This window comes from Schistocerca americana, chromosome 4 (genome assembly GCF_021461395.2).
Source record: "Schistocerca americana isolate TAMUIC-IGC-003095 chromosome 4, iqSchAmer2.1, whole genome shotgun sequence".
Taxonomy (NCBI): domain Eukaryota; kingdom Metazoa; phylum Arthropoda; class Insecta; order Orthoptera; family Acrididae; genus Schistocerca; species Schistocerca americana.
The window spans coordinates 719,302,740-719,329,859 of NC_060122.1; the positions used below are offsets into that span (position 1 = coordinate 719,302,740).

General features: G+C 37.3%; 1 protein-coding gene across 1 annotated transcript in view; it reads right to left on the bottom strand.

Annotated features, from left to right (window-relative positions):
• LOC124612696 (eukaryotic translation initiation factor 2-alpha kinase-like) overlaps positions 1–27,120 on the bottom strand; it is a 197,049-nt gene that overhangs the window by 136,630 nt on the left and 33,299 nt on the right. Inside the window, exons 5-6 of the mRNA XM_047141039.1 lie at positions 6,379–6,556; positions 3,220–3,397 (exon numbers count right to left, since the gene is read on the bottom strand). Of these exons, the coding sequence (XP_046996995.1) occupies positions 3,220–3,397; positions 6,379–6,556 (356 nt within the window). The remainder of the gene's footprint in view (positions 1–3,219; positions 3,398–6,378; positions 6,557–27,120) is intronic.

Here is a 27,120-nt window from a genome sequence, read left to right on the forward strand (position 1 = left end):
GCCTAACCACAATCCTCCTCATACTTCTTAAAGCAGTATTCCACCACCTATCTATCCTACACAATATCCTGATTCATCCTTACGCCACTTGCACTCCCAATCCCTTGCTACCTGTGGAAAACCCAAGTGTAAGACCTATCATATGCACATGGCCAGCACATTTTACTCCATTCCCATCACAGACTTATCTTATCCCATCATATGCAGGGCCATTTGTGAAAGCAGCCCTGTCATATACCAGGTTACTGCAACATTATACATGGGCATTATATCTAACTGGCCTTTCTGTGTGTGTGTGTGTGGGGGGGGGGGGGGGGGGGGGGTGCTGCTACTGGTTCCAGCAGTAGCAGCTATATAGACTTTAAACTCATTTATTGTACATGGTATAATACGGATTTTGCACATAACCCGTTTTTAAATTAGTTTGTTGTAACTGCTTCAGTATTATTAGATCCTTCATGACTGCGAATGTTGACTGGAGAACATTCAGTCCTATTTCTGCAAAGTTGTCAGAAAATAAAACATAGATTTTTCATCCATATATGGATCATGATGCAGTTAAAATGCAACTACTGAATAAAATTGCAAGATTAATTCAACACTTCTAATTCTGAAGAGCAACAAACACTGAAACCAACTCTTCCCAAACAGTTTGCATTTCAGCAGCCACCAGCAATCAACAGCAAATAGAAATATACAAGAGCACAAAAAAGTCTGAAGCAAGCAGATATCTGACACCTGGAATGTTGGATTAACCCTTTCCACTCCAATGTCGATTGCCACTCGACATCGCGAAATTTGTTTTCCACTCCGATGTCGAGCCTCATTCGACACGACTTTTCGAAGCTCTCAGACGTATTTTGAGTCTACTAGGCATTACTGCTGCAGTGTGCTGCCATCTAGGAGAACTAGTGTTAACTCGGTGTCAAACAGTGGCAGCTGTGTTAAGTCAAAGATTGTAATTATTATGTTCAAGTCCACGCGCTCGAAATGGCTAGTTCTTCATGTACAGTCCTTTCTGAGGAAGAGATTTTAGATCTTTTAGACCAATCTCTAAGTGAAAACGAGAGTGAAAATGATTTTGATTATGATAGTGATTCATTTCAAAACAATTCGAGTGACAACGACGAAGAAAACAGTGACAATGTGCATGTTTCTAGTGATTCAGCAGAGGATTCGTGGCGAATGTGGAGCGACACTGACACTGACTTCACAGATTTTCCTTTTGACGAATCAAAGTGTGGTTTTATAACAGAAAGTAGTTCTGTTCCATCATCGTCTGTCGGATTCTTTCAATTAATTTTTACAGATAACCTATTTCAACAAATAGCAGATGAAACGAATAGGTATGCTACTTCAAAAATACGTAAAGTGACACCACTTCCACAACATTCTGCATGGTGGGACTGGAGAAATGTTACCATGGAAGAAATGAAATGCTTCCATGGTGTGCTACTGAATATGGCATTATAAAAGTGTAAGAACTTGCAGGAATTTTTTTTAAAGAGAATGGTTACAATCGTCCAACTTCTTTCCAGACTGTTTTAGTTGCCGACGATTTATGCAAATTTTCTGGGCACCTCATGTTTCTAATCCGACGAGTGCTACACATGTCAACAGTCAGGTTCAGTCACGTCTGAGTAAAGTGACAAATGTACTGAATTACTAGTCTGGCACGTTTCTCGAAATTTATCGACCATATCAGTATTTAGCTGATGATAAATCTACAGTATCGTTCAAGGGTCGTGTATTATTCAAAATGTACAATCCTCAAAAACCAACAGAATGGGGACTCAGAGTTTATGTAATTTTGGATTCATCAAATGGTTATACCTGCAGTTTGATACCCTATTTTGGCGCTGTAACAACTCAGTCATTGATTTGTCCACACTTGAATTTTTCTGAGAGAATAGTTCTTCAGCTGCTAGCTAATATCAGGAATGCTACAGGGCAATTAGGGTATCATATGTACACTGACCGTTTTTATACAAGCGTTGCATTAGCTGATGAGCTGTTGAAACAGAACATGCATCTGATAAGAACGATTCAATCGCAAAAACCTTTCAGCTGCAATCAAGAAAGGAGCTCTGCGTCTAAGGAAGCACGAGATAAAATGCCTCCGCAACAACAAAACGATGGTTCTGGCATGGCAAGATAAACGAACAGTTCTCATGCTTTCTACAAAAGCCAATAACTCAGTGTCACTTACAGAAAGGAGAAACAGAAAGGAAAGGGAAGAAATAAAGAAACCAAATGTGATTATTGATTATACTTCAAAGATGGGTGGAGTTGATCGATCTGACCATTTTATTTCCAGTTACGATTTTCTAATGAAAAGTCTCAAGTGGTGGTGAAAACTATACTTCTGACTGTTGGAGGTAGGACTTGTAAACAGCTATTTACTATACAAGAACCACTGTGAGAAAAACAACTTGACAATACCGTCTCACAAAGCATTCCGTAAAAGTGTTATAAGAGGATTAGTTGCCGAAGAAAGAACTCAAGGGCAGAAACGAGGAAATCGTTCAACTTCTGATGACGAGCAACGCTTGAATGGAAAGTTGCACATTATCAACAAGCTTCCTGGGAACAAGCACAAGGATTGTGCAGTGTGCTCAGACAGAAAAAAGAAAGGTGGCAGGAGTGAAACTGTGTATTACTGCGAAACATGCTCACAAAACCCAGCTCTCCACCCTGAAGAGTGTTTCAAAAAATACCACACAATGGAAAGTTTTGTACTGTAAAAGCTTACGTAAATATATGAATGAAAGCACACATTTTGTTTTAATGTATACCCCAATTGTTGGCCAGCGGCCACATTGTTTCCACAAGCGATCCGCGCAAATCTCTGCGGAGCACTGCCGCCCAGGCTGCGGTGATTTAAATAAGAGTGCGCGGAGCCGCCCTGTGTCTGCCTTACGGAGTGCAAAGGGTTAAAACACAAAAGAAAGAAAAAACTAACGTAACAATAAAAAAAGTTTCCAGAAGCTTACTATTCACCACAGAAAAACCACAGATGATTCACCCAAGCAAACTGTCACAATATTAACTGCAGGTGTAACAGAGATATGTACAGCAATATATCCATACAAACTTAATAAGAAGAGCTAATTAAAAAACAAACAAGTGAAATACAAAAACACCTTTCTTGTTTGTTAGGTGCAAGTTAAAGTTTTAGTTTCTTAACTGCAATAAGGTCATGTAATTGTAAGCAGTTACCTTATGTTTCCAAATAATTTTCTCTGGCTTTTCTTTGCTCACAGCACATATGAAACCACTTGGTACAATGATCTTTAGTTCAAAAGGCAGTGTGACGTCTACACTAGCAGCACCTCCACAATCGCCACCATTTTCTTTCATGTATTTTATGTCATGCTGACCAACACTAAAATTCCAACTGAAACAAAAGTTTGAACTATTGTTAGAAGCTATCCTATTACATTTCTGATGAATTTTCAGGCCACATTGTCATTACACAGCTTAAATATATGGTTTAAACAAAAAAAAGACTACAACAGACAGTCTCCTACTGAAATTCTTAAATAAATACATAAATAGAAAACACAATCTAACTGTACAGTAATAATAAAAAATAAAGGCTTCCTTAACACTATGTATGAATCACAATAACAAGAAAGATAATGTGTTGAATGTGATAAATTTAGCAAAAGTGATGGATAGATTGTACCTCAACAACCCAAAAGTTAAAATACAATTCCAGACAATGAATTCATGAGGAAACATAGAACTTGTTTTAAAATGGCTATATCAATTAGATGACATACAATAAAAATCAGTACAGCATTTCTTCTTCTAAAATATCCCATAATGAAGCACTTCTCTTGGAATGAACTGCACCTAGAAACATGCCTCCTGAGAGCTTATTCTATGGCATTCCCAAATTGCGTCACAGTTGCAGCAAAATTTTCCCAATGATCCAGGAAGATATTTATATATTTTTATTCTTGTTATAGATCACAAAATTTTTATTTGATTTTATTTGGCCACATTATTAATTTCTGTAATAATGGCCATCTTTAGACCCACAAAATGTAGACACATCTTGTTGTAGAAAATATACCAAAATGTTATTTTATCCATGCTGGATCTTGTGAGCTCTGCAGCCGTTAATGACAGTCAGTGAATGATGCAACCAGCCGCAAATTGCATTTCATGATTCACCAAACATACCAAAATTACAAAACACGGTATCAGACATCAATTTAAGAATAAACTAAACAGTCGCATACCTGAATACACACAGTTTGCTAATCATATTCAGTCAGCATGTGGAAAAATGGTACAGTCACAATAACGAGCCAGACAAGGTTTGTCATACACATATAAAATTTAACAGCCCGATGCACAGTTGTAATAGACATGCTGAATCTGTGAAGGAACTTATTACACTTCTGTGTGGCAGCAGGTCAGTCACTGCTGCACTATTACAACCGTGCATGTGGTATTTAAATCTTATACGTATACAATGAAACTTGTTTAGCTCATTACTGTGATTGTACCATTTTCACACACATCAACTCAATGTGGTTAGAAAACTGCATGTACTAAGTAATTTCACTGTTTCATTTATGCTTAAATTGATTTTAGATGCCTTATATTGTAACTCTGGTGTATTTTGTATGACAAGATGTCTATATTTTGTATGTCTGAAAATGGTCATTATCAACTGAAATGAATAATGTAACATATAAAAAAAATTTTTTTTTTGGCGATTCATACCTGGAATGAAAATATTTAACTATGGCACTCCTTTTCAGAAATCAGAATGGTAAATATGAGCACTCTTACTCACTCACTGCTTGGAAATGAGCACTCGCAATCAAATGGGGGTGGGGAAACAGCTTTATGATCATACTTTGAATCGACTTTCCCCTCCAAACCATCTCCTGCTTGCTATTAGTTGGCTTCTGTGGCTGTACCTTGAATACAAGCCAGTCTGCTTCAGCAAGTCCAAGAAGAAGGCTCATCTGTGCAATTCAGTCTTGAGGTCAAGACCGCTATTCCACACACACTGAATTGTGTGAAGTTTATTATTCATGCCCACACGACAATTCCCTCGCGAGCAAACATTTCTCTCTTCCATGATGAAATTGTCATAAATAATAAATGCCCAAGAGAATTATATAGCTGGACACAGTTTTACATGAAGAGACAATGTGCAAGTGTCCAACCACTACAGATAAAAGAGGCACAATGTGTTTCATGAAAATATTGCTAACAAAGAACATTTCATGTATGATTCCAGATCCCAAATCCTTCAAAAGAAATAAGGTTACAGAAAAAGGGTGGGGTGGAGTACCTGTCTGTTTAGAGACTAACCCAAGTCTCATTTCAGAAGATTACAGTCTTACTTTCATTTACTGTGCTGTTCATATGCTGACACCTCTGCAGATGCTCCTTCCAATGAGAAGTTGGTGTAGCACTCCAATCTTATACCATTGGTTTAATAACAGGAAGCATCAGTCACTATATGTGGTAAAATCTTCATCCCTCAAACATGAATCGCCACATCCCTGTTATCATAATTTTATTTTGTCCAATTTTTCAGTTTCAGGCTGTGGCTCAAGGCACTGAACTTCTGCCTATTTTATAACCATTATATCTATGATAAATAAGCATTTTTTTCCAAAATACTGCACTAGAGAATGCATGCCAACTGTGTCAAATACTGCTCAGTCACCTGGCAACAACAATACTTGGGACTATTATCAAACAGGAAACTATTACAGCCTAACTTTCTTAAATTAAGCTACAGTGTTTACATTCAAACAACAACTTTGGTCTCCAGATAAGAGTTTTCACTAGTAATGCTACACAATAATTACTATCTGTATTAACTGAAGTGCAGTCCTAAGCACACATGAGAAATTTTACAAAAATGAGGCTGATTACTTTCCAAAGTGTGCACCACCTCTCTGAGCTTAGTCTGCTCCAAATTAGCAAACACACTCCACTGCGGTTTGTTCGGTTAGTGGTACCTTGATGCCACTCACTCAAGGCAGTTATCTTACATCAATCTCACATCAATGACAGCACAGTACCCCAAGCCATGCAGTTTACTGTACAATACAGATGTTGCAAGTAATTTACAGTATAGCGGTTTGTATGTGGTAGCTTTGTGTAGTACTAAAGTAGCAACAACATGCTCAACTTCTTTGTCAATTGCTTTACAGTTCCAAATTACTGTCATTTCTGAGATATTTCAATGGTTTATGATAACCATTGTGTTAATTGTAATGGTAATTACCCTAAGAACGAACAAAAGCTTAGTTAAAAACTGCAGAGTAACAGGTATGTCACAAAAGCAATGTTTTTACTTCTAAACGAGCCTTTATGCAGAATAAATAATTTACACACCGCTCCTCACCCGAACGAGCTTCCACAGCCCTGACCGTCTGTGTCTGACGTTGTACAACAATAACATCTTGGCTGTAAGAGTTCTCCTTAGTATAATTTGTGCATCCTTTCATTGAACACTCATACAACAGCTTCCCGGTTTTCACTTCAACACCGTATGTTCTGCTTTCCTTTCCACCTAGAAACAAACAAGTATGAACATCTCAGAACATATTCTACTGTACATGCAAAGATGGCAAATGGAGGAAAATGGGTAAAAGTATACGTCAGGATCAGTGGTGTATTTACATGTTTCATGCAAAAATACTGGCAGCACTCGCCCTGAGGTACAACTGGAACAAAAGGGGATGTGAAAGCTGCCAGTGCAACATCGCTAATGACAGAGGAGTGGGCAGACGATGTGTTCAGAAGCAAGAGAAGAAGGAATATTATAACACTGTCACATCAGTACACTACAGCCTCTGAAATATAAACACATTTGGAGAAAAGAGTCACATGACAACCAAGGTAACAAATCTAATTGCTGCTTGTTTCATTCACAGCAATTTATGCTGTGCTATTAGGTCTCAACCTAGCCACAACCTTGTAGTTTGTGACATAATTTGAAACGACAGACAAATATTTGTGACAACAGGGGAGAAGAATGCGAAAGCAACGAGCTGCCGACCCATGAGCATTAGAGAAATACTGCCATGGTTGGTACTGGCTCTGATCTAGACTTTAGCCCAGAAGATGTGTCTATCCCAAGTAAAACTAGTTCAATCTGATGAGTGAAAGTTTCTTATGTTACATTCATACAAGGTAACAGAGATTATGGTTAAACAGCAGACATAATGGTTGAAAGAATGCATTTGTGAAGAAAAAATTTACAATGCAGCATTAAGAACTTTATTTCTTTACAAAATATGTAAAATATAAATAATTCAACAACAAGAACTGCTGTAAAGATGCTTTTAAGCAGCTGATTAATAAGTTGAATTTACTATTTTGACATTCTAACCATCCTATTATTTAAGGCAGACTAGGTTTAACAAATTTTCCTTTTATCGATTAGATTTCTGGGACTTGTTACATCTTTGTTAATGTTAATGTGGAATGACATGTGAGCTTGAGATGACTGGAAGTGAATCAAATGTTACTCACAACTATCCTACTTAATAATGCTTGTTAGGTATGTTCTTCCACATAACAGTCAACACCATCGCTTAACACGTTCACTGCTGCACACCTAGTGATAGACGTTTAACCACTATAGTCTGGGAGACGAGTCTTTGGTATTGACAGCTCGGTAGCGTCTTTCCGTTGCCTAGCGACCGCAGGCAGGCAGCCAATGACGCCCTGACTTTGAGCGGGTAGCAAGGGCCACGTTGCCACTCTGAAACCCGGTCGCGCGCACTTATGAAACTTACCAATGTCTCGCGTGCAGGCGGTGTGGTCGTTGGTCGTTTGTCTGAAGTTGAATTCGCAGTTTATTTCGTTTTTGTTGTTTTTAGTGTTTCTTTGTTTATGTTTCGTTGTAAACAATGTCTAGTGCGGCGGGTAGTACCAGCCCAACACAAGAAGTGAAACGGAGGAAGAAAAGTGTGCTACACACCCAGGCCCACGAATTCGTGTGCTCTGTGAGGGATTACTCTGAGAAAGAAAAGGACAAAGGTGGGCCCTTAATTCCTGTTGTTCAGGTTGTGAAGAGAACTGCAGCAGCATTGAAAATAAGTAAGAACATTGTTGTAAAGGTAGGGAAAGAACAGTATAGTGAAGATTGTGATGAGAGCGGCACAACAAAGCTGCACACATCAGGAAAGAAGCGGCCGAGAAATAAGCAGGTGACAGCTTTGGAAGATTTTCAGAAAGACGCTATTCGTCGTCATATATACAGCTATTATAAGAGAAGGGAACATCCCACTCTATCTAAATTACAGGTGTCGCTTCAGGAAGACGATCTTTTTAAAGGGAGCAAATATTCATTGCGTACAGTGTTGAAAGACATAGGCTTCAGCTATTCACTGTTTAACGGACACAAATATTAATGGAAAGGACAGATGTAGTTGCATGGCGGTGCAGATTTCTGCGCAGGATCATGGGTGTGGAATTCGAAAGTATAGTGTGGTTAGATGAAACTTGGGTCAATGCCAGCCATTCTTTACGTAGAGGCTGGAATGATGGAACGCCCGACGGGACAATGGCAGTGCCTGTTGGCAAAGGAGGGCGTATTATTGTCTTACATGCAGGAACATCGAAAGGTTTTGTGCCAAACTGCTTGAAAATGTTTCGGTCAAAAAAGACGGGAGATTACCATGAAGAAATGTACAGTGTAGTATTTCAAGAATGGTTCGAGACATCGCTTATGACGAATCTGACAAGTCCATCAGTGATTGTTATGGACAAAGCGCATTATCATTCCGTTGTTCACGATAAGGCACCAACCTTGGCAACAAAAAAAGACGATATCATTCAGTGGTTGAAACGGCGAAAAGTAGATTTCAGAGAAGATTTAAGGAAGGCAGAACTGCTCGAAATTGTGGCACAAAAGAAACCCCAATTTCCAACATATATAATTGATGAGATTGCTAAAAGGCACGGGCATGAAATCGTTCGGCTTCCTCCATACCACTGTCACTTCAATGCAATTGATGGAGTGTGGGTGCAGATAAAAAATTACATTGCTGCAAACAATAAAAAATTCACAATCTCTGAAGTGGAAACTCTCCTTCCAGCAGCTATCAATAAAGTGACAAGCAAGACGTGGACTAAAATTGTAAACAGCACTGCAAGCGCCATCAGAGAGGCGGCCAAAACCGTAGGGGTTGTGGAAGAATGCATCGAAAATTTAATTATACATCTGGGAGAGAGCAGTGATAGTTTGAGAAGTGCTGAGGAAGACAATGTCAAATCAGATTCTGACAGTGATGTGAGTGGTGTTTTTCCATTACAGTAACTACAACGTATTCAGGAATGTAAAGAGGGAGTTTGCTATCGATCTACAACCAGATCATCATATTGTGAGTACTTTCTTCAGATTATAACTCTTAATACGCTGACCAATTATTCTGTAGCTTGTAGTAGAACAAATTAATAATGCTAATACTTAACAATGGAAACCAAAACTGCTAATGTTCAACAACTTGCGAAAATATTTTTCATTTCAGTTGTGAAGTTTAACAAATAACTTTATTATGTTTCAGCATCTTAGATACTTGTACTAAATAGCTCTTATCAGTTTTCGAGTTAATATATTTCAAGCATCAACTTTAAATAAATTCACGCATACCAATACGACTTGTATTTTGTCTGGCTTTTATTTCTGCTGCTAGAGAATGCGTGTAGCAGACAGGGCGCCGCGTGCTGTGAGCCACGTTCGGCAACAGCGCCGTCTGCCCGCCAGAACTGTCAGTACCAATCACTCGTCTCACGGACTATAGGCCAGGCAGGTACACACTGTTAGACTTGAGGCTCTATTGCGGCCACCAGCAGCCACAATGTGTCAGGCATGCAATTCTGCTGCTGCCGCCAGCGGTCACAAGGAAGTCAACATATTAAAGAACTTATTCCGTCAAAATACTGTGAAGTTTCAGAAACATCATTTAACATAACATCAAACAATCTCGGCAAACACCGATAGAGAGCTATATAAATCTCTATTTAGTGTCTTCTCCATTGTTTTTTAATTTTATTTATATAAAAGTAAGTGTATACCTGTCCCTTTTTCCCCCCAAGGTAAGTCTTTCCGCTCCCGGGATTGGAATGACTCCTTACCCTCTCCCTTAAAGCCCACATTCTTTCGTCTTTCCCTCTTCCCTGATGAAGCAGCCGTGGGTTGCGAAAGCTTGAAATTTGTGTGTGTGTGTGTGTGTGTGTGTGTGTGATTGTTTCTATCAACGTACCAATGCTTTCATTTGGTAAGTTACAGAATCTTTGTTTTTAGATATATTTTTCCCACGTGGAATGTTTCCCTCTATTATATTCATATCTATATAAAAGATGAGACAAAAATTATGGGAATTTTACTATTCCTTGTGGGGGTAGATGAGCAGGGCATGATAAGCTCTATATTGGACTACCCAGAAAAACTGAAATTATATTTACAATGCGGTTAGCTTATAATTTCAGCCATCACACATCATCATTACCATTTTCAGACTCCAGTTTCCCTGGTGTGGTGTACACGTGCTTGTCATGTCCTTCTGTCTTCACACATCTTCTGTTCCAGGACAACTTCCCATTTGTGTCCTTTCTCCTTGGCATCTGATCTTACAGTTTCTATCCAGCATTTTCTTGGTCTTCCCTGTGGTCTTCTATCTGCAAATTCTCATTATGTGCCCATACCACTGAAGCCCAGATTTCTTTATGACGCTGGTAACAGGAACCTCAATACCAGCTACTTTTCTCTTCACCTCATTCCTGATTTTGTCCTTTCTAGTTGTTTGATTCATAGTTCTAATGAATCTCATTTCTGTTGCCTGAATTCTGCCGAAGCCTTTGTTTAGTAGGTTACATGTTTCTAAACCATATGTAAGGAATGGTATGAAATAGGTGTGGTACATGGTCGTTTTTGCTTTTTGTGGCATTTTATCATCCCAGAGAAGATTTCTGATTTGACTGTAAAAATTAAATGGTCTCTGTGTCTTGCTCAGTGTTTCTTGCTTAATGGTGTTGTCTTGTAAGATCACGCTTCCTAGGTACTTGAAATAGGAAAAACATTCTACTTTGGCTCCTTCTAGAAATATATTTTGGTTGTTCCTTGCCTGTTGATGGTCATTTCTACTGTCTTTGTTCCACTTATTGTTAGTCCAAAATTTTTGAATGTGTTGTCCCAATAGTTAAGTTTCTTCCGTGCTTCAGCTTCTGTCTCTCCCCATACTATCAAATCATCAGCAAAACCCAGGGCATTTGGTTTGCTGTCTATTTTCTTGATAGGTTTTATGATCTTGCCCATTTCTATTACAAACAGGAGAGGTGATAGGGAACTTCCTTGTCGGATATCTCTCTTTGTTTAAAACCATTCTGATCATCCATTGCCTATCTGGACACAGCTATAACACTTTTGGAACAGCATCTTGACTTTATCAGTTAGTTACTTTGACACCTTTAGTGTCTTCCAAACATTCCCATACCTTGTTTCGAGGAGCACTGCCACACGCTTTTTCAATGTCTACAAATACAATCACAAGATTTCTTCCATATTCCCAGTACTTTTCAGTCAGCATTCTTACTAAAAAATAAGATCCATAGTACCTTGGTCTTTCCTGAATCCATGTTGTTCTTCTTCAAGAAAGGCAAGAGAGATTAGAGCCCACACAGAGGCATACTGACAATCCTTCTCTCCACGAACAATTCAAGACTGGAACAGAAGGGAGAACCGATAGAGGTACTCACGGTACCATCCACCACACACCGTCAGGTGGCTTGCTGAGTATGGATGTAGATGTAGATATCTGTCTAAGTCTCATTTGTGTGATCTTTTATGACAGCTTCACAGCGTGTGACAGCAGCATGATGCCTCTGTTATTTCCACTTTTAGTCAATTGCCCTTTCTGAACAGACGGATGATGACTCCTTTACTCCAATCTTCTGGGATTTTGTTTTCTTCCCAAATCACTGATAACACTCTATATACCCAATTTAAGCCTAATATTCCAGCTGCCTTTATCATGTCTGCGCTGAGACCATCAAAGCCTGTCGACTTTCCATTCTGCATGCTCTTTAATGCTGTTTCTACCTCACATTGTGTTAATGGGTGTTCATTGGACTGGACTTCAATTAATTACTCTTCATTCATTGGTGGGTGTGTTGTCCTCATCTCTATTTAGCAGCAAATTGAAGTACTTTCTCATTCCATCCCTGATGCCTTCTTCGGTTCATATTAAGTTACTGTCATCATTTCCAGTGCACGGATACTTACATAATCATTTCGTTTAGTCTTCAGAACCTTGTATATAATTTCCTACTTCCCTCACACTCTTCCACTATCCCTGTAGTAAAATCCTTCCAGCACCTTTCCTTTTCTTCCTGGATCAGTCTTTTTGCAGCTAGTTTCTTTCTGCTGTATTCCTGTGTTAGATGTGCAGTTGCTAATTCATTTCATCTATCATCTGTTTCTCATGGTCTAATTTTCTTTTCAGTATGTTTCTATCTTCTACTGCTGTCTTCATTCCAAGAATTCTACCAAGGTGTTTCCTTCTCTTTTGGTGTAGCACTCGTTTATCCACGTATGTATGTGGCTTCTTTAACAAGGGTTTCTTTTCTTAAAGACCATGCTTCTTCTACTCCTTTCTCAGTTTTGGGTAATTTGGCTGTTATTCATGCTTCATAGTTCCTTTCTTTTTCATGTCCTTCAACAGCTAAGTCTTTATCTTCGGCATTCTCTTTTGTTCCAATTTTGACACTTGATCATCTTTTAGGGCCGCAAATAATAGCCAGTGTTTGCTATCCAGGTGTTTGTTGGGTATGACTTTAACATCTGTAACATACTGAACAGTTTTTCTATCAGTGATGATGAAGTCTATCATAGTCTTGAGCTTGCCATCCCAGCAGTATCTCATTATTTTGTGACTTTCCCTCTTCTGATACCACATGCTCTGTATGATTAAGTTGTTTTGCACACAGGAATCAATTAGGTTCTCTCCTCCTCGGTTTCTGTTCCCATAACCATGAGGACTTATGGTGTTTTCACATCCTAGTCTTTCTTTACCAACTTGAGCATTCAGATTGCCCATAATGATGTAGTTCTCCTCTATTATTTGCTCTTCAAGTTCATTAAGGAAATGCTCTTTCGGCTCTTTGGTACATCCTGTCTGTGGTGGATATATTTGCAAAACAGTATGCTATGTATTACCAGCCCTTAGTCTCATCTGGACGATTCTGTAGCTCATATATCTGACATCTATCTGAATGTCTACATCTTTATGGAGGAAAAGGCCAAATCCATTTTTGAATTCACTATTGTTACCACTCTAGTATAGTACATACCCTTTTCTCATTTCTCAGTGATTTCTTCCCACAGTTTTTCTACTTTGTCTCGCCCAGTCCTAATATTCTAAGCTTATGCCTGTCCATAAGATCTACTAGTTCTTTACATTTATTGGTGAGAGTGAGAATACTGAGTGTACCAATTTCCAGTCATTCCATTCTGGGAGGGTTTTGAGTCTTCCAGTATCTTCGATGAGCATCAGTCATTCGCCCTTCATTACTTTGAGCATTAGAACTACTGTCATGTTTTGTGTTCAATCTTCAAGCCGAGGCTTAGTTTAGGTTTCAAAGCAGTATATATTTGCTCAGCTGCTGGCTTGCTAGGCCTAACACAGAAGATCCCTCTTCTCCACAAGGCAGTAGTGATCTCTTCTAATTATCTCCAGGGAGAACAGGTTACCTTATCTGCCATCTCCGCTGTTCCAAAGGTCTTCTTCTCTGCTGAGGATGTTGTTAGGGAAGTGAAAGACAGTTCAGTTTCTTTCTATCGGGATGGACACATTGCTATTCCAATGGGTAAAATTCTTCCCCAAAATTCACAATTTAATTTTTACCAACATATAACTGAATTCTGAATAGATTCCATAGTTTCTGCGAATAACAGTTCAGAGAAAAAAGGGGTTTGTGAACACTAGGCTGCAACAAACAGCTAAAAACTGAGATGAACAGGATGTGCAAAATGGTTACGCAGGAATGGCTAGAGTAAGTATGTAGAAGTGTATATCACTAGAGGTAATGAAATATTACTGTATCTCATTGCTACCTATCAGAACCCATCGGAGAGCATTAAAGATAAACACCAGTCCTAATTGCACAATTGTAAAGTGACCTGTTTCCAAATTACATACAAAAATAACCACTATTTCAGTATACATATAATTCGAAAATGATGCTTTGCTGATTAACATTGTTCTTATGTGAAAAACACAATATGGTTCAAATGGCTCTGAGCACTACGGGACTTAACTTCTGTGGTCATCAGTCCCCTAGAACTCAGAACTACTTAAACCTAACCAACCTAAGGACATCACACACATCCATGCCCAAGGAAGGATTTGAACCTGCGACCGTAGCAGCCCCGCGGTTCTGGACTGCGCGCCTAGAACCACTAGACCACCGCGGCCAGCTAAAAACACAATATGAATGTGAAATTAATACTGTAACTAATCGGAAGAAATGTAGCACATGGTCAGGATGTACCAGTAAACCTATCATTATAAAATTACTACAGCAAATTAAATTGAACATATTAATAAAGCATGTTAATTGAATCTCCGATATATGTTAGCACTAAAATTCAGGCACTAGTTGATTTGTTATAAACAAATTTAGAAATGTAATTGTTACCTGTAACATAATTAGTCAGAAAAAGTTATATTAACTCTTAACTAAGTTGAAAATAGGTTCACCTTGTTCAGCACTGAGACTCTAAATTTTTAGCAATGTGTATCTCATATTTGGTTAAACTTTTAATTGTGATTTTACATAAAATTGTAATTTTCATTGTAGGTAATTGTTAACAAAAGTATAAATAGAGGTCACGCAGGTGTCTTGGAGAACTCGTTGTTTGGCTAGGGTTGCGAGCAAATGTAATGTAGGCTCACTCGTTTGTTGAGTGTTGTGAACTCTGTGTCGTTTGATGTCAATTTTGGGTACATGTGATGTAACCGGTACAGTTCACCAGGCTCTGACACCAGAGTCCTGGAAATATATTTGGGTACTTTGGAATTTATTTGGGAGTCTTCCGCAATCCTTCTCATAGGCTGCACAGCGATGAGACACGAATCCAGGAATTCTACAAAACCCCGAGAACTAAACAACTCTCAATGTTGGTAGAATTGATGTGAAAACAACAGCGCATCAACTAGGCATTACACAAAAAACATTTGCAACGCAGAGGTGGGAAAAGCCAAACATCTCAATGTGGTGAAGGAGCTGGGATCAAGTGGAAGACTGTGCAGAGGACGACTCGCAAGAATTCCATGTACAAGAGGCAGGAACCATAATCTTGTACGTTGCAGACTGCGCCACGGACGTCGCCCGGAGCAAACGTGATATTCTGGAATGACATCGCGAATGAATCAGATAAGTACCCCTTTTAATTGTGTCCTACAATTTTCTGTTTTTGTTTCATTGTGTGCGTGTGACAATTTCACCTGATAGGCAGGAAAGTGTTTTGTCTAGTGTCTAGCCACTTTGATCAAAATGAGCGAAACTCAGTTACGTCAAATAGGCATGACCACGCGGTCAGGCCGTCAATTTCATGCTTCAACTCCAAATGTACACTTAAACAGTGAAGCAAATTCCGTGAGCAGTAGTTGTTCGCCTTTTCATGGTTTTTTGGGAGCAAATCAGCAACTGAATTTAATTGATCAGATATGTCAATTGTTGAATAATAAACTAGAACAACTGGTAACTCAAAATAACCAATTAGGTAGCAACATTAAAGAGGTCACAGAAAAGCTGGACCAAAATTTAAAATCATTGAGAGAAGAAATCAATGCAACAAATAACAAAGTACAAATTGTTGCATATGACATAGAAAGGGTAGAAACCAAAGTTGACTGTTTGGAGGCTTTCACAATCTCCGAATTTAAAGAAACAAACAAAAGCATTGAATTAGTTAACGAACGTGTCAAAAACACGTAAGTAGTCGTTTTAAATGAATTAGTGAACCGAAAAGAAGAGTTAAAAATATTGCAGGAACTCAATGTTTCAGAAAAAGAATTGGTAGGGGAAAGATTGAAATTAAATTCTGAAGTAGTTTCTGATAAGATATCTCGTATTGACAAGAAAGCAGAAAGCATAACAATAGAACTGCAAACAGTCAGCTCTGAAGTTTCAAAATTGCAAAATAATATAATGCCCAATTTTGATTCAAACCAGATGTTTGTGCATAATTGTAACAATGTTAGTTAAAAATGTTACCCAGGTGATGCGAAATTGCATCCAGTTGACTTTGTGCATCAGTGCAAGGACAGTTTCCAACCTAACATGCCAGAGTCTGCTAAAGTTAAATTTGCGAAACGTTTTTTGGATGGTGAAGCCCTCACATGGGCGAACCAAAACATTAAAACAAATACTACGTCTTTTGCTGATTTTGAACGCCAATTCTTGGCAAAGTTTTGGTCGGAAAACAAACAGGCAAGAATAAAATCTGAATTTCTTAACGGTAGCAAATATCACACAGGTCTTGCAATTAGCATGCGAGAATTTTGTGAAAAACAATTAGGGACATTGTTACATTTGAGCAAACCTTTGGACGAACCGATACAGATTGACGCACTGAAACGGCGCCTACCACACCGTATTCAGTGGGGACTTGTTTATGGACAAGATGACAGTGTTGACGAATTTTTACGTCATGTAGACAAAATTGACCGTGCATGGCAGAATGATGACAGATAGTACAATCAAAATCTCAGAAACACTCACAGTAGGAATGGGGGGTCACAACAATATAATGGACACAGAAATAAAACTGGTGTGGTAACCAAAACAGTAGTTACAACAGACACGAAAACCATCAAGAACAGAGAAACAGTAACCAGTTTCACCACAGCAATTCCAACCAGGGAAACAGGTAACCACCTCGTTGGGAGCCTGTCAATTTGAGGTGAATAGTTATGGCACAAACCAGGCAGATAGGAGGTTAAAGAGACGGAAACGTAAAAGCAATCATAAATGTAATGTAAATAGGGACTACTACTTAGATGATACTAGTTATAAGCAAAACTTTTGGGATCACATGTTGCGTGAATTGAATAATGCACATACTCAAGCAGGACCACAGTTTGAATTTAATGAACATGACTTAGCATTAATTGATGACACATTAACACCTGATGTAGACAGAACTTATGATATGTATGGTATCACTAGCCTGTTTTCTGATGAAGGTAAGGATAATGAGGTACCTATATTAGTAGAAATTGGTAGCCAAAATGAGGAAATAACACCTGACTTAGATAATGAAACAGGTAGTGATTTCAATAGTGTAACTTCAGATGTTGAACACGTAAAAGTTAAGGCAGATGTGCATGCAGAGGCATAACCCACAGATTATTTTGATGATGATTTTGATAAAGATAGTGTTGTGAAGGATGATGTATTTGACGATATATGTACACAAGAGAAATTAGATGGCGTTATTTATGTTGAAGTTATTGATAATGGTGTTGCAGCTGAAAGTAACTCTGAATGCGAATTTGGTTCACGTGAAGATATTAAGAGTGCAAACAATGTATTGGTACCAATTTGTATAAAAGAAATCTTAAGTAAATCTACTAATAAGAAGGAACAAGCTAAGTTGATAGGTGAGAAGATTTTGAAATCTACTATCAGTGAAAATGAAGTTTGTTTAGAAAATAATAAGGAAAGTGAAGTCATCAAATCAGATCCATCCATGGAATATAATTTTAAGTCTAGTGAAAGTAAGGTATCTGTTTCATGTGTATTTGATTCCAGTCATAATGACACTCAATCTTATGTTGAGTCTGACATTGAAACCTGTAGTGAAGAAGTATGTAACAACATCGATACAACTGAATTAGAAAGTGACTTGCTGGCAGAGAATGTGAATAGTGACCCAAATATTACCTTAGGTAGCCCTTATGTAGAAATAAGCATTAAAAATTGGTCAGGTCTTTGTTTGATTGACACTGGCAGTCCCATTAGTAGTATCTCGGACAAGTTGAGGAACAGGATAAAAGACACGGAAAGTTACATCGAATTTCCAATCACAGGTGTACAGATTAAAGGTGCCACTGGCAAGTTTAGTAAGTTAATAAATAAACAAGCTTTAATTACATTTTCTGTTGGCAACATTAATTTTGAATATGGTTGTTTAGTTATTCCAGACCTCAATGAGCAAATGATTTTAGGAATGGACTGGATAGTTAAAGCAAAGGTGAGTTTTGAGTGGCAAAATTCAGAATTACTGTTCGCTGAATGAAAGACCAGTATTCAAGGAAAAGTAGTAATCCAGTTAAATTCAAGTACAAGCAGTAGTAACCATATTAGGGAAATAGTTTATCCAGAGTGTAGCCATTACATGGAGGAAGAGGAAAATAGGGATCACAATAACCAGAATTTGGTTGATGATAGTTACTTCCTACCCATATCAGAAAAGGTAAAAGAAGCAAATGACTTGACTGAGTCTGAAAAGCAGGAATTAAAAAATTTTCTCTGGGAAAACTGCAACATTTTTTGTGATCAACCCGGTAAGGTCAAAGATTATGAATGTCATTTGAAGTTAAAGCCACACGAACCCTTTTTTATTAAGCCTTATGGGGTACCCATCTGTAAAAGGAAAGAAGTGGAGAAGGAACTCCATAAAATGCAAAAATGGAGAATAATAGAGAGAAGTCACAGTCCATATAACAGCCCGATGGTCTGTATTTCAAAAAAGATGGTGGTGTTAGGCTGGAATTGGATTCACATCACCTGAATAAGTTTATAGAAAGAGAAACAGATCATCCTGAATCCATGGAGGAACTCCTGTACAAACTCAATGACACAAAATATTTTTCTAGCCTGGATTTGACCTCAGGTTTTCATCAAATCACATTAGCACAGGATTCAAGGCAGTACACAGCCTTCTTATATAATGGTAAATGTTTTCATTATTGTGTTGTTCCGTTTGGGCTGAATGTGTCTGTAGCTGAGTTTATTCGAGCTTTGGATCATGTGATTGGAAGTGAACTACTATCTAAACTAATTATTTACGTGTATGATATATTAATAACCAGCAAAACTTGGGAGGAACATCTTGATACTTTGTACAAATTAGCCAATAAGTTCAGACAAGGTGGTATGACCCTTAAGCTAAGTAAATGCAAATTTGGAGTATCAGACTTGAAGTTTTTAGGCCATATAATTAACAGAGAAGGCATTCTACCTGACAGTGATAAAATTTCTGCAATTGTCCAGTTGTAGTGTTACCTTTTATTATCTTCTCCTCATTAGCTATTTAAACAACCTCGCTTTGTAATGTAATTTTAATTTTCACCCTAAGGCACATTCAACACATCGCCAAAAAATACATGTCTTTCGTATCAAGACAAGAGAGAGAGACATCCATTAGTTCTTCAAAACAAAAAACCTACGCAAAAGTAAAAAAAAAAGAACAAAATTATTTATAAAATCGGTCGCTGGCGCAGCGCTCTTCTACGTGCGCGATCGTAAATTATAACTTTGCGGAAGTCAAAGTACCGTTACAATGCCTCCTCTACTGACACACTCCGCAAGCGAGCGTGGCAGTATAGAAAATTTATATATATATAAAGTTTGTGCTAATATTTCTGTGCACAATGCTCTTTGCATATCAGTCTTTGTATACAGTCTTTTTGGTGTGTATCTTCTTTAGGAGTCGTAACATTAATGGCTTTGAATTGCAGCGTATTATCGTTGCTTAGCACAGCGTTTGAATTCAGTTCACATGATTCATGTTTACAATGGAATTAATTCGAACAATAAATGTTTCTATTATATTGCTCCAATGTCTTTAAACGTAGTATCGGATTCTGAGTGTGTGTGTACTGCCTGGATCTCTTGCGTGTGACTTGAAGAAAATCCAAAGTTTGTTCAATGTGTCAACATGAAATTGTTATCTCCAGCAGTCGAATTTTTGTGGCGTCTACCGGGGTATAAATGGTCAATGAGGGCACAGGAAACACCTCACTGCCTACGACAGGTGATGAGCTTGTCTTTTACACCAACCTGAAGACCTGCCGGCTTCCACAAAACCATACACTTCAAAGCATATTGACACTACGTAAATATTGCTTGACCAGTGTTCCATCACGTTGGTTTCTTCTTTGCATTTTCAGTTCCATTTATATGAATCATGTGCTACATGCACAGGTCCTTTGCAGCTCATTAACATCTCCTTAAAATACATTTCTTGATATAGTAAGTACATAAATATACAAATATTTACAATTAATCATTACATGAGATAGTTACATTGTTGTCATATACTACATATACAGAATTAAACGAAAAATATAGTAAATTTTTTACGTTACATTCAATATCATTGTGCTGACATGTGAATTACATTACATTCAGATTGAAATATACATTTTATTTATTTTATTTGTTAGCTCTCTTTTTTTTTTTTTTTTTTTTTTTTTTTCCGTTACACTTGCAACATTTGACGATAATTGTGGCAACTCGCTAGAATATTCAACTTAAAATTCATCTTGCACCCTGGAATAAAATTTACACATATTTCAAGCTTCAAGTCAGCCCTCTGTAGGAGGATAGGTTCATGGGATGGTTGCTAACTACTTCATAAATAGGCCTACTAGTAAAGTCATCCCCTACAGTGGACTACACAAAATAAAATATGATAAATAAAATACATGTTAACTTAATATAACGTAAAAGTTCCTATACCTAATACCGTTTCTAAGTGTGGTGTCCCCACTATTGCTGTTTCTAAGAGTGGTAGTTCAAGTCAATCATGTTCCTATAAAGTTTGTGTAGTTCATCTCCTTCCTTTCATGAGTATCAAGCAATATAAATAAATGTTTTACTTAATAAATAAATAAATCTTCTTAGATAATTGCTGCTGCATTCCATGCTGTATATCCATTCTGTTTTTACCTTGTGGTACCTGTAAAATTCTATTCATAAATAAATATGTGTGTATGTCTCTCCATACTGTCAGATAATCACGAATTATATAATGTCAAATATTTCATCAACATGTATAAATTTTTCTAAGGAAAGGATGAGAGTATGAGCCGCAACAGAGGACTGACGTTTTGTTTTCTCCTTATTCCCCTTTCTATTTAATGGTGCATCAGTTCAGTTCAGTAGATGAGCTTTAATTATGTCATTAGATGACTGCTAAATATGTTCTCTTAAATAATTCTTCCAATCTGAAGTGTCAAGCCTACATAACTCCAAAAATTTCATTACAAGTTCCCATTAGATTAGTATTAAAGTGTTATAGATTTAAATCTTCTGGTATATTTCCAACAGTGGCTGCTGTAAATAATTCTTTCCACATAAATCTATATTTTCACCTTTAGTTATAAGAATATATAAGACACCACATCAGTTATTATCTCAGGCATACCAATCTTTCAATAAATAATATTCTTTCCACTACTTTCATTCTGTATTCCATGAGTACATGTGATATAGCGTTCAAATCTAGTTTCTCTCCTCTCAACATATTCTCAATTACTCATAACATTCTCACCTATCCATTATTCATTCTTCACAAAATAACATATACTTATTCCTCAGCATTATATATATATATTTTCCTCTTATTCATCACCACTTACTTTTTACTTCACCAACAACAACAACAACAACAACAATAATAATAATAATACCATTTTCTCATCTTATATACCATTTACCTCTCTCCGTATTACTATTTGTCCTCTTATTAAACTAAAATTACATTCACTCATCTCATTCAGTCACTCACATCACTCGTATCAACATTACTATTATCACATGCCTCCTAAAGAAAATAATTCTGTTCAGTTCTCTGCCTCCTCTAATGTGTATATGCCTCCTCTAATGTGTATATGCCTCAATAGCAACTCCTCTTATAACCAAATATCTTATTAGCTATTGGATGGTTCACATTGCTTTCCAGACTTACCTGCATTCATTAGATTGTAAGTATCTGTATAACTTAAATGTAGGCTCATCATAACTGTATATCATATTAATTATCTTCTTTGTTTTACTGGTACTATTAAAATCTACATCCTGATATAATTATTTTTCCATTTTCTTACTGTCATCATATCGGAGAAACCAAATCGTCGGTTCCGTTGCGCTCTGCTCCCTATTGACCGTAACTCGAGCGCTTAGCTCGGTCGTCGTTCGTTTTCCGGCAAATTCGGTTGTTGCTGCGGGTTGGGTTCATTGCCCAACTCAATAATATTTACATTTCTGTCGCGCGTCACCCAAGTATCAGCTGTTTGGTTGTTGACATTACCCCGCGTCGCATTGGGAGTTCCGTTAGGTACAAATTGAGGGTTGCTGTATTGCATGTGTTGTGGCGGTTGTCCATTGTGATTTCCCCATACATTATTTTGCCCATGACTGTAACTGGTATTGTCATTACTGTTATTCCTGCAATACATGTTTGGATGTTATTGGATGTTGTTTCTCTGAAAATATCCTGGATGGTACCTGTTATCCTCTCTTCTTTGATCTCTATAATTTCGGTTCCTTCTTCTGTTGTTATTTTGAATATAACTGTTATTGTTCTGATTGTAATTACTGTTCGGATAGTAATAATTACTGTTTCCTTGCCAAGGCTGCGAGTTGTTTCTCCTAATATTGAATGGATTTGTCCCAGTGTAGTGTGTATTGTTTCTTTGAGTATTTTGTTGTGGTGTCGGAGGCGGATTCCAATAGCCTCTGTCATTTCTGTTGTGCGTACGCGAATTGCTTGGATGGATCGGATACAATTGATTGAAATTCCTGATCTCATCTCTGTAATCATCATCTATCTCATCAACATAACTGAAAAAATTCTTTATGTTGCCCTCGGACACTCCTATTAATTTATCACGGTAAGGAAATGGTAAGTGGCTTTTAAGTGTTGTAATTACATCTGGTAAATCTGCTGGTTTTGTCCAATATAATGTTTTGTCTAGGTAGCGTTCAAAGTATTGTCGTAAAGTCTCTTTCTTCGGGTTGTAAATTTCTGGATTGTATACTTCTCGTTTTAAACTTTGCTGTTCTGTGATCGACCAGAATTCCTCAAGAAATGCTTGTTCAAACTGTTCAAATGTTAAACATCGTCTTTTAATTGCTGCTCCCCACTTAGCTGCTCTTCCACGTAACAAATTTGTAACATATCGAATTTTGTCAGCTTCTAACCAATGTCTCAGGAAAATACCATCAAAAGAGCGGATGAAAACAATCGGATGCACTTTGTCTTTCTCATCACATGAAAGTGTCTGAAAGTATCCATGTCGTACTAATGTTTCATCAGCTACTCCCGATGGTATTATGGGTCCTGTATTTTGTGTCAAACTGTGCATAGTATGTGGTGATGTCTGATAGTAATTTTGATCTTGTGGTAGCATTGAAAATGGTTCATTGGGACTTGTATCACTCATTGGTAATTCTATTTTCGGCAGGGTGCTGGGTCTAGCATTATTATGATTCTCATTTATGTTTTGGTTGTCTGTTATGGGTTTTGGTATCACTGACGAACTTGGTATTACATTCTCTTTAAGTTTACGTACCTCTTTCTGAATATTATATGTTTCTCCCTTTACTTGTTCCTTTGTCTTATCTAAAATGATCTGTGTCATTGTCTCAAACTTCTCATCTAAATAATCATCACATAATTTGCATTCATGTACAAGTTTTTCTGCTAGAGTTGTGTCATTCTTTAAAGATGCTACATCTGCTCTGTCTTCAAGCTTTTCTAACTTTTCCTGTAAGGATTTCTGCTCCAATGTTACATCATTTAATCTGTCTGAAAGGTCTGTAATCGTCAGGTCTAAGTGTTCTTGGTTTGTTTTTACGGAATTGTGTGAATGTCGTAATTCGTCAACTTGGGTGCTGGTTTTCTGTTGTTCAAAAACTACTGTTAACAATTTCTCATTACATCGTTGTAAGTCAGTTTTTGTCTCGTCACTGAATTCCACAAATACCTTTTCTTGTCTCGTAACCTTGTCTGATAAGTCAGTAAATTTCCTTCCAAGACTACTGGTGGTTTCTGTCAAGTCGGCAATTTATCTCGATTGTTTTTAAAAATTTTGTTTTATGTCCCGTGTCAGTTCATCGAATTTAGTGTCAAATTTCCCAATGTCAAGTTTTAAATTGTCATTTTTCTCGTCTAAAGCGTAAAATCTTTTGTCTAAAGTGTCAAATTTTCTGTTTTGGTCACCAAGTAACTTCAGAATCTGGTTGAGCATGTCAGAGTCTTGTGTCTTAGTTTCGTCATTTTTTCGTGTCTGATTGATGTCTGGTTCTGAAGTTGACGTTGTCAATGTCACGTTTTGTCGCGTAGTACTCACTCTCCATTCGCCTGTATATCTGTTTAAATATAGGGGTTTTTGTCTTAATCGATCCGGTAAAATTATGTCTTGAACATCCTCCCTATTAAGTTCAATATTCATTTGACTGTCGGACATGTTTTGCAATGTGTCACTTTCACTAAGCACGTCCGCGGAAACAATTTCTACGCGTCTAGCGTCCATCATGTTTCATACGATTTGTAAAATATTTTATGGTATTGCAAACTGTTAGGATAAATTTTATTCTTCTGTCTTTTATATGATATTATTATTCTAGAACATGTCATATGGAAACTTTAAAAGTGCAACATAATCAATCCAATCAAATTTGTGATTTGTTAGCTTAGTTGTATCTGAGTGTTTGAAGGAGGGAAAATTAATGGACACTCTAGAAGTGACAAAAACAAGGACGCTCTAGAAGTGATAGTTTCGAAAAAACATTCATTCAGAAAATTTGATGTAAATATTGATTTTGTAAAAGTTTGGGAATTTCTTTGCAATCTCATATTTCCAATTCTTGTTTTCTTGATGTATATGTTAGTAGCTATTTGGAAAATTTATCTGTATGTAAAGTTTAATGATTCAATTTTGTACCCTTTAAAATATATGCAGTTTGTGTTATTTTGTCCAACTACTACTGTATCGCATCAATCTCACAAATATTTCTTTGAGAAGAGTTTCGTCTATCAGGCTAGGCAAAACTTTTCAGGAGGGGGGGGGGTATTGAAATATTACTGTATCTCATTGCTACCTATCAGAACCCCTCCGAGAGCATTAAAGATAAACACCAGTCCTAATTGCCCAATTGTAAAGTGACCTGTTTCCAAATTACATACAAAAGTAACCACTATTTCATTACACATATAACTCGAAAATGATGCTTTGCTGATTAACATTGTTCTTATGTGAAAAACACAATATGAATGTGAAGTTAATACTGCAACTAATCGGAAGAAATGTAGCACATGGTCAGGATGTACCAGTAAACCTATCATTATAAAATTACTACAGCAAATTAAATAGAACATATAAATAAAGCATGTTACTTGAATCTCCAATATATGTTAGCACTAAAATTCAGGCACTAGTTGATTTGTTATAAACAAATTTAGAAATGTAATTGTTACCTGTAACATAATTAGTCAGAAAATGTTATATTAACTCTTAACTAAGTTGAAAATAGGTTCACCTTGTTCAACACTGAGATTGTAAATTTTTAGCAATGTGTATCTCATATTCGGTTTAACTTTTAATTGTGATTTTACATAAAATTGTAATTTTCATTGTAGGTAATTGTTAACAAAAGTATAGAGGTCACGCAGGCACCTTGGGGCACTTGTTTTTTGGCTAGGGTTGCGAGCAAATGTAATGTAGGCTCACTTGTTTGTTGATTGTTGTGAACTCTGTGTCGTTTGATGTCAATTTTGTGTACATGTGATGTAACCGGTACAGTTCACCAGGCTCGGACACCAGAGTCCTGGAAATATATTGGTGTACTTTGGAATTTATTTGGGAGTCTTCCGCAATCCTTCTCATAGGCTGCACAGCGATGAGACACGAATCCAGGAATTCTACAAAACCCCAAGAACTAAACAACTCTCAATGTTGGTAGAATTGACGTGAAAACAACAGCGCATCGACTGGGCTTTAAAAAAAAAAAACATTTGCAGCGCGGAGGTGGGAAAATACAAACATCTCAGTAAGATGGATGCTACCTACAGGAAAATTACAGAGGCCTTCTAGATTTAGAGAAAGCTTTTAACAATGTTGACTGGAATACTCTTTTTCAAATTCTAAAGACGGCAGCGTAAAATACAGGGAGCAGAAGGCTATTTACAATTTGTACAGAAACCAGATGGCAGTTATAAGAGACAAAGGGCACGAAAGAGATGCAGTGACTGAGAAGGGAGTGAGACAGGGTTACGGCCTACCCCCAATGTTATTCAATCTGTATATTGAGCAAGCAATAAAGGAAAGAAAAGAAAAATTAGGGAAAAAAATTAAAGTCCAAGGAGAAGAAATAAAAATTTTGAGGTTTGCCAATGACATTCTGTCAGAGGCAGCAAAGGACTTGGAAGAGCAGCTGAAAGGAATCGACACCATCTTGAAAGGAGGACATAAGACGAATATCAACAAAAGCAAAATGACGATAATGGAATTTAGTCTAATTAAATCAGGTGATGCTGAGGGGATTAAATATGGAAATGAGACACTTAAAGTAGTAGAGGAGTTCTGCTATTTGGGCAACAAAATAATTGATTATGGTCAAAGTAGAGGGGATATAAACTGTAGACTGGCAATGGTAAGAAAAGTGTTTCTGAAGAAGAGAAATTTGTTAACACCAACTATAGATTTAAGTGTCAGGAAGTCTCTTCTGAAAGTATTTGTATGGAATATAGCCATGTACGTAAGTGAAATATATACGATAAATAGTTTAGACAAAAAAGGGAATAGAAGCTTTTGAAATGTGGTGCTACAGAAGGAACATTGCAGATTAGGTTAGTTGATCTTATAACTAATGAGGAGGTACTGATAGAATTGAGGAGGAGAGAAAATTTTGGCACAATCTGACTAGCAGAAGGAATCAATTGGCAGGATGCATTCTGAGGCATCAAGGGATCACCAATTTAGTACTGAAGGGAAGTGTAGGGGAGGAGGGTAAACATCTTAGAGGAAGACCAAGAGATGAATACAGTAAGCAGATTCAGAAGGATGTAAGACTGCAGTAGTTACTCGGAGATTGAAGGGTGCGCACTGT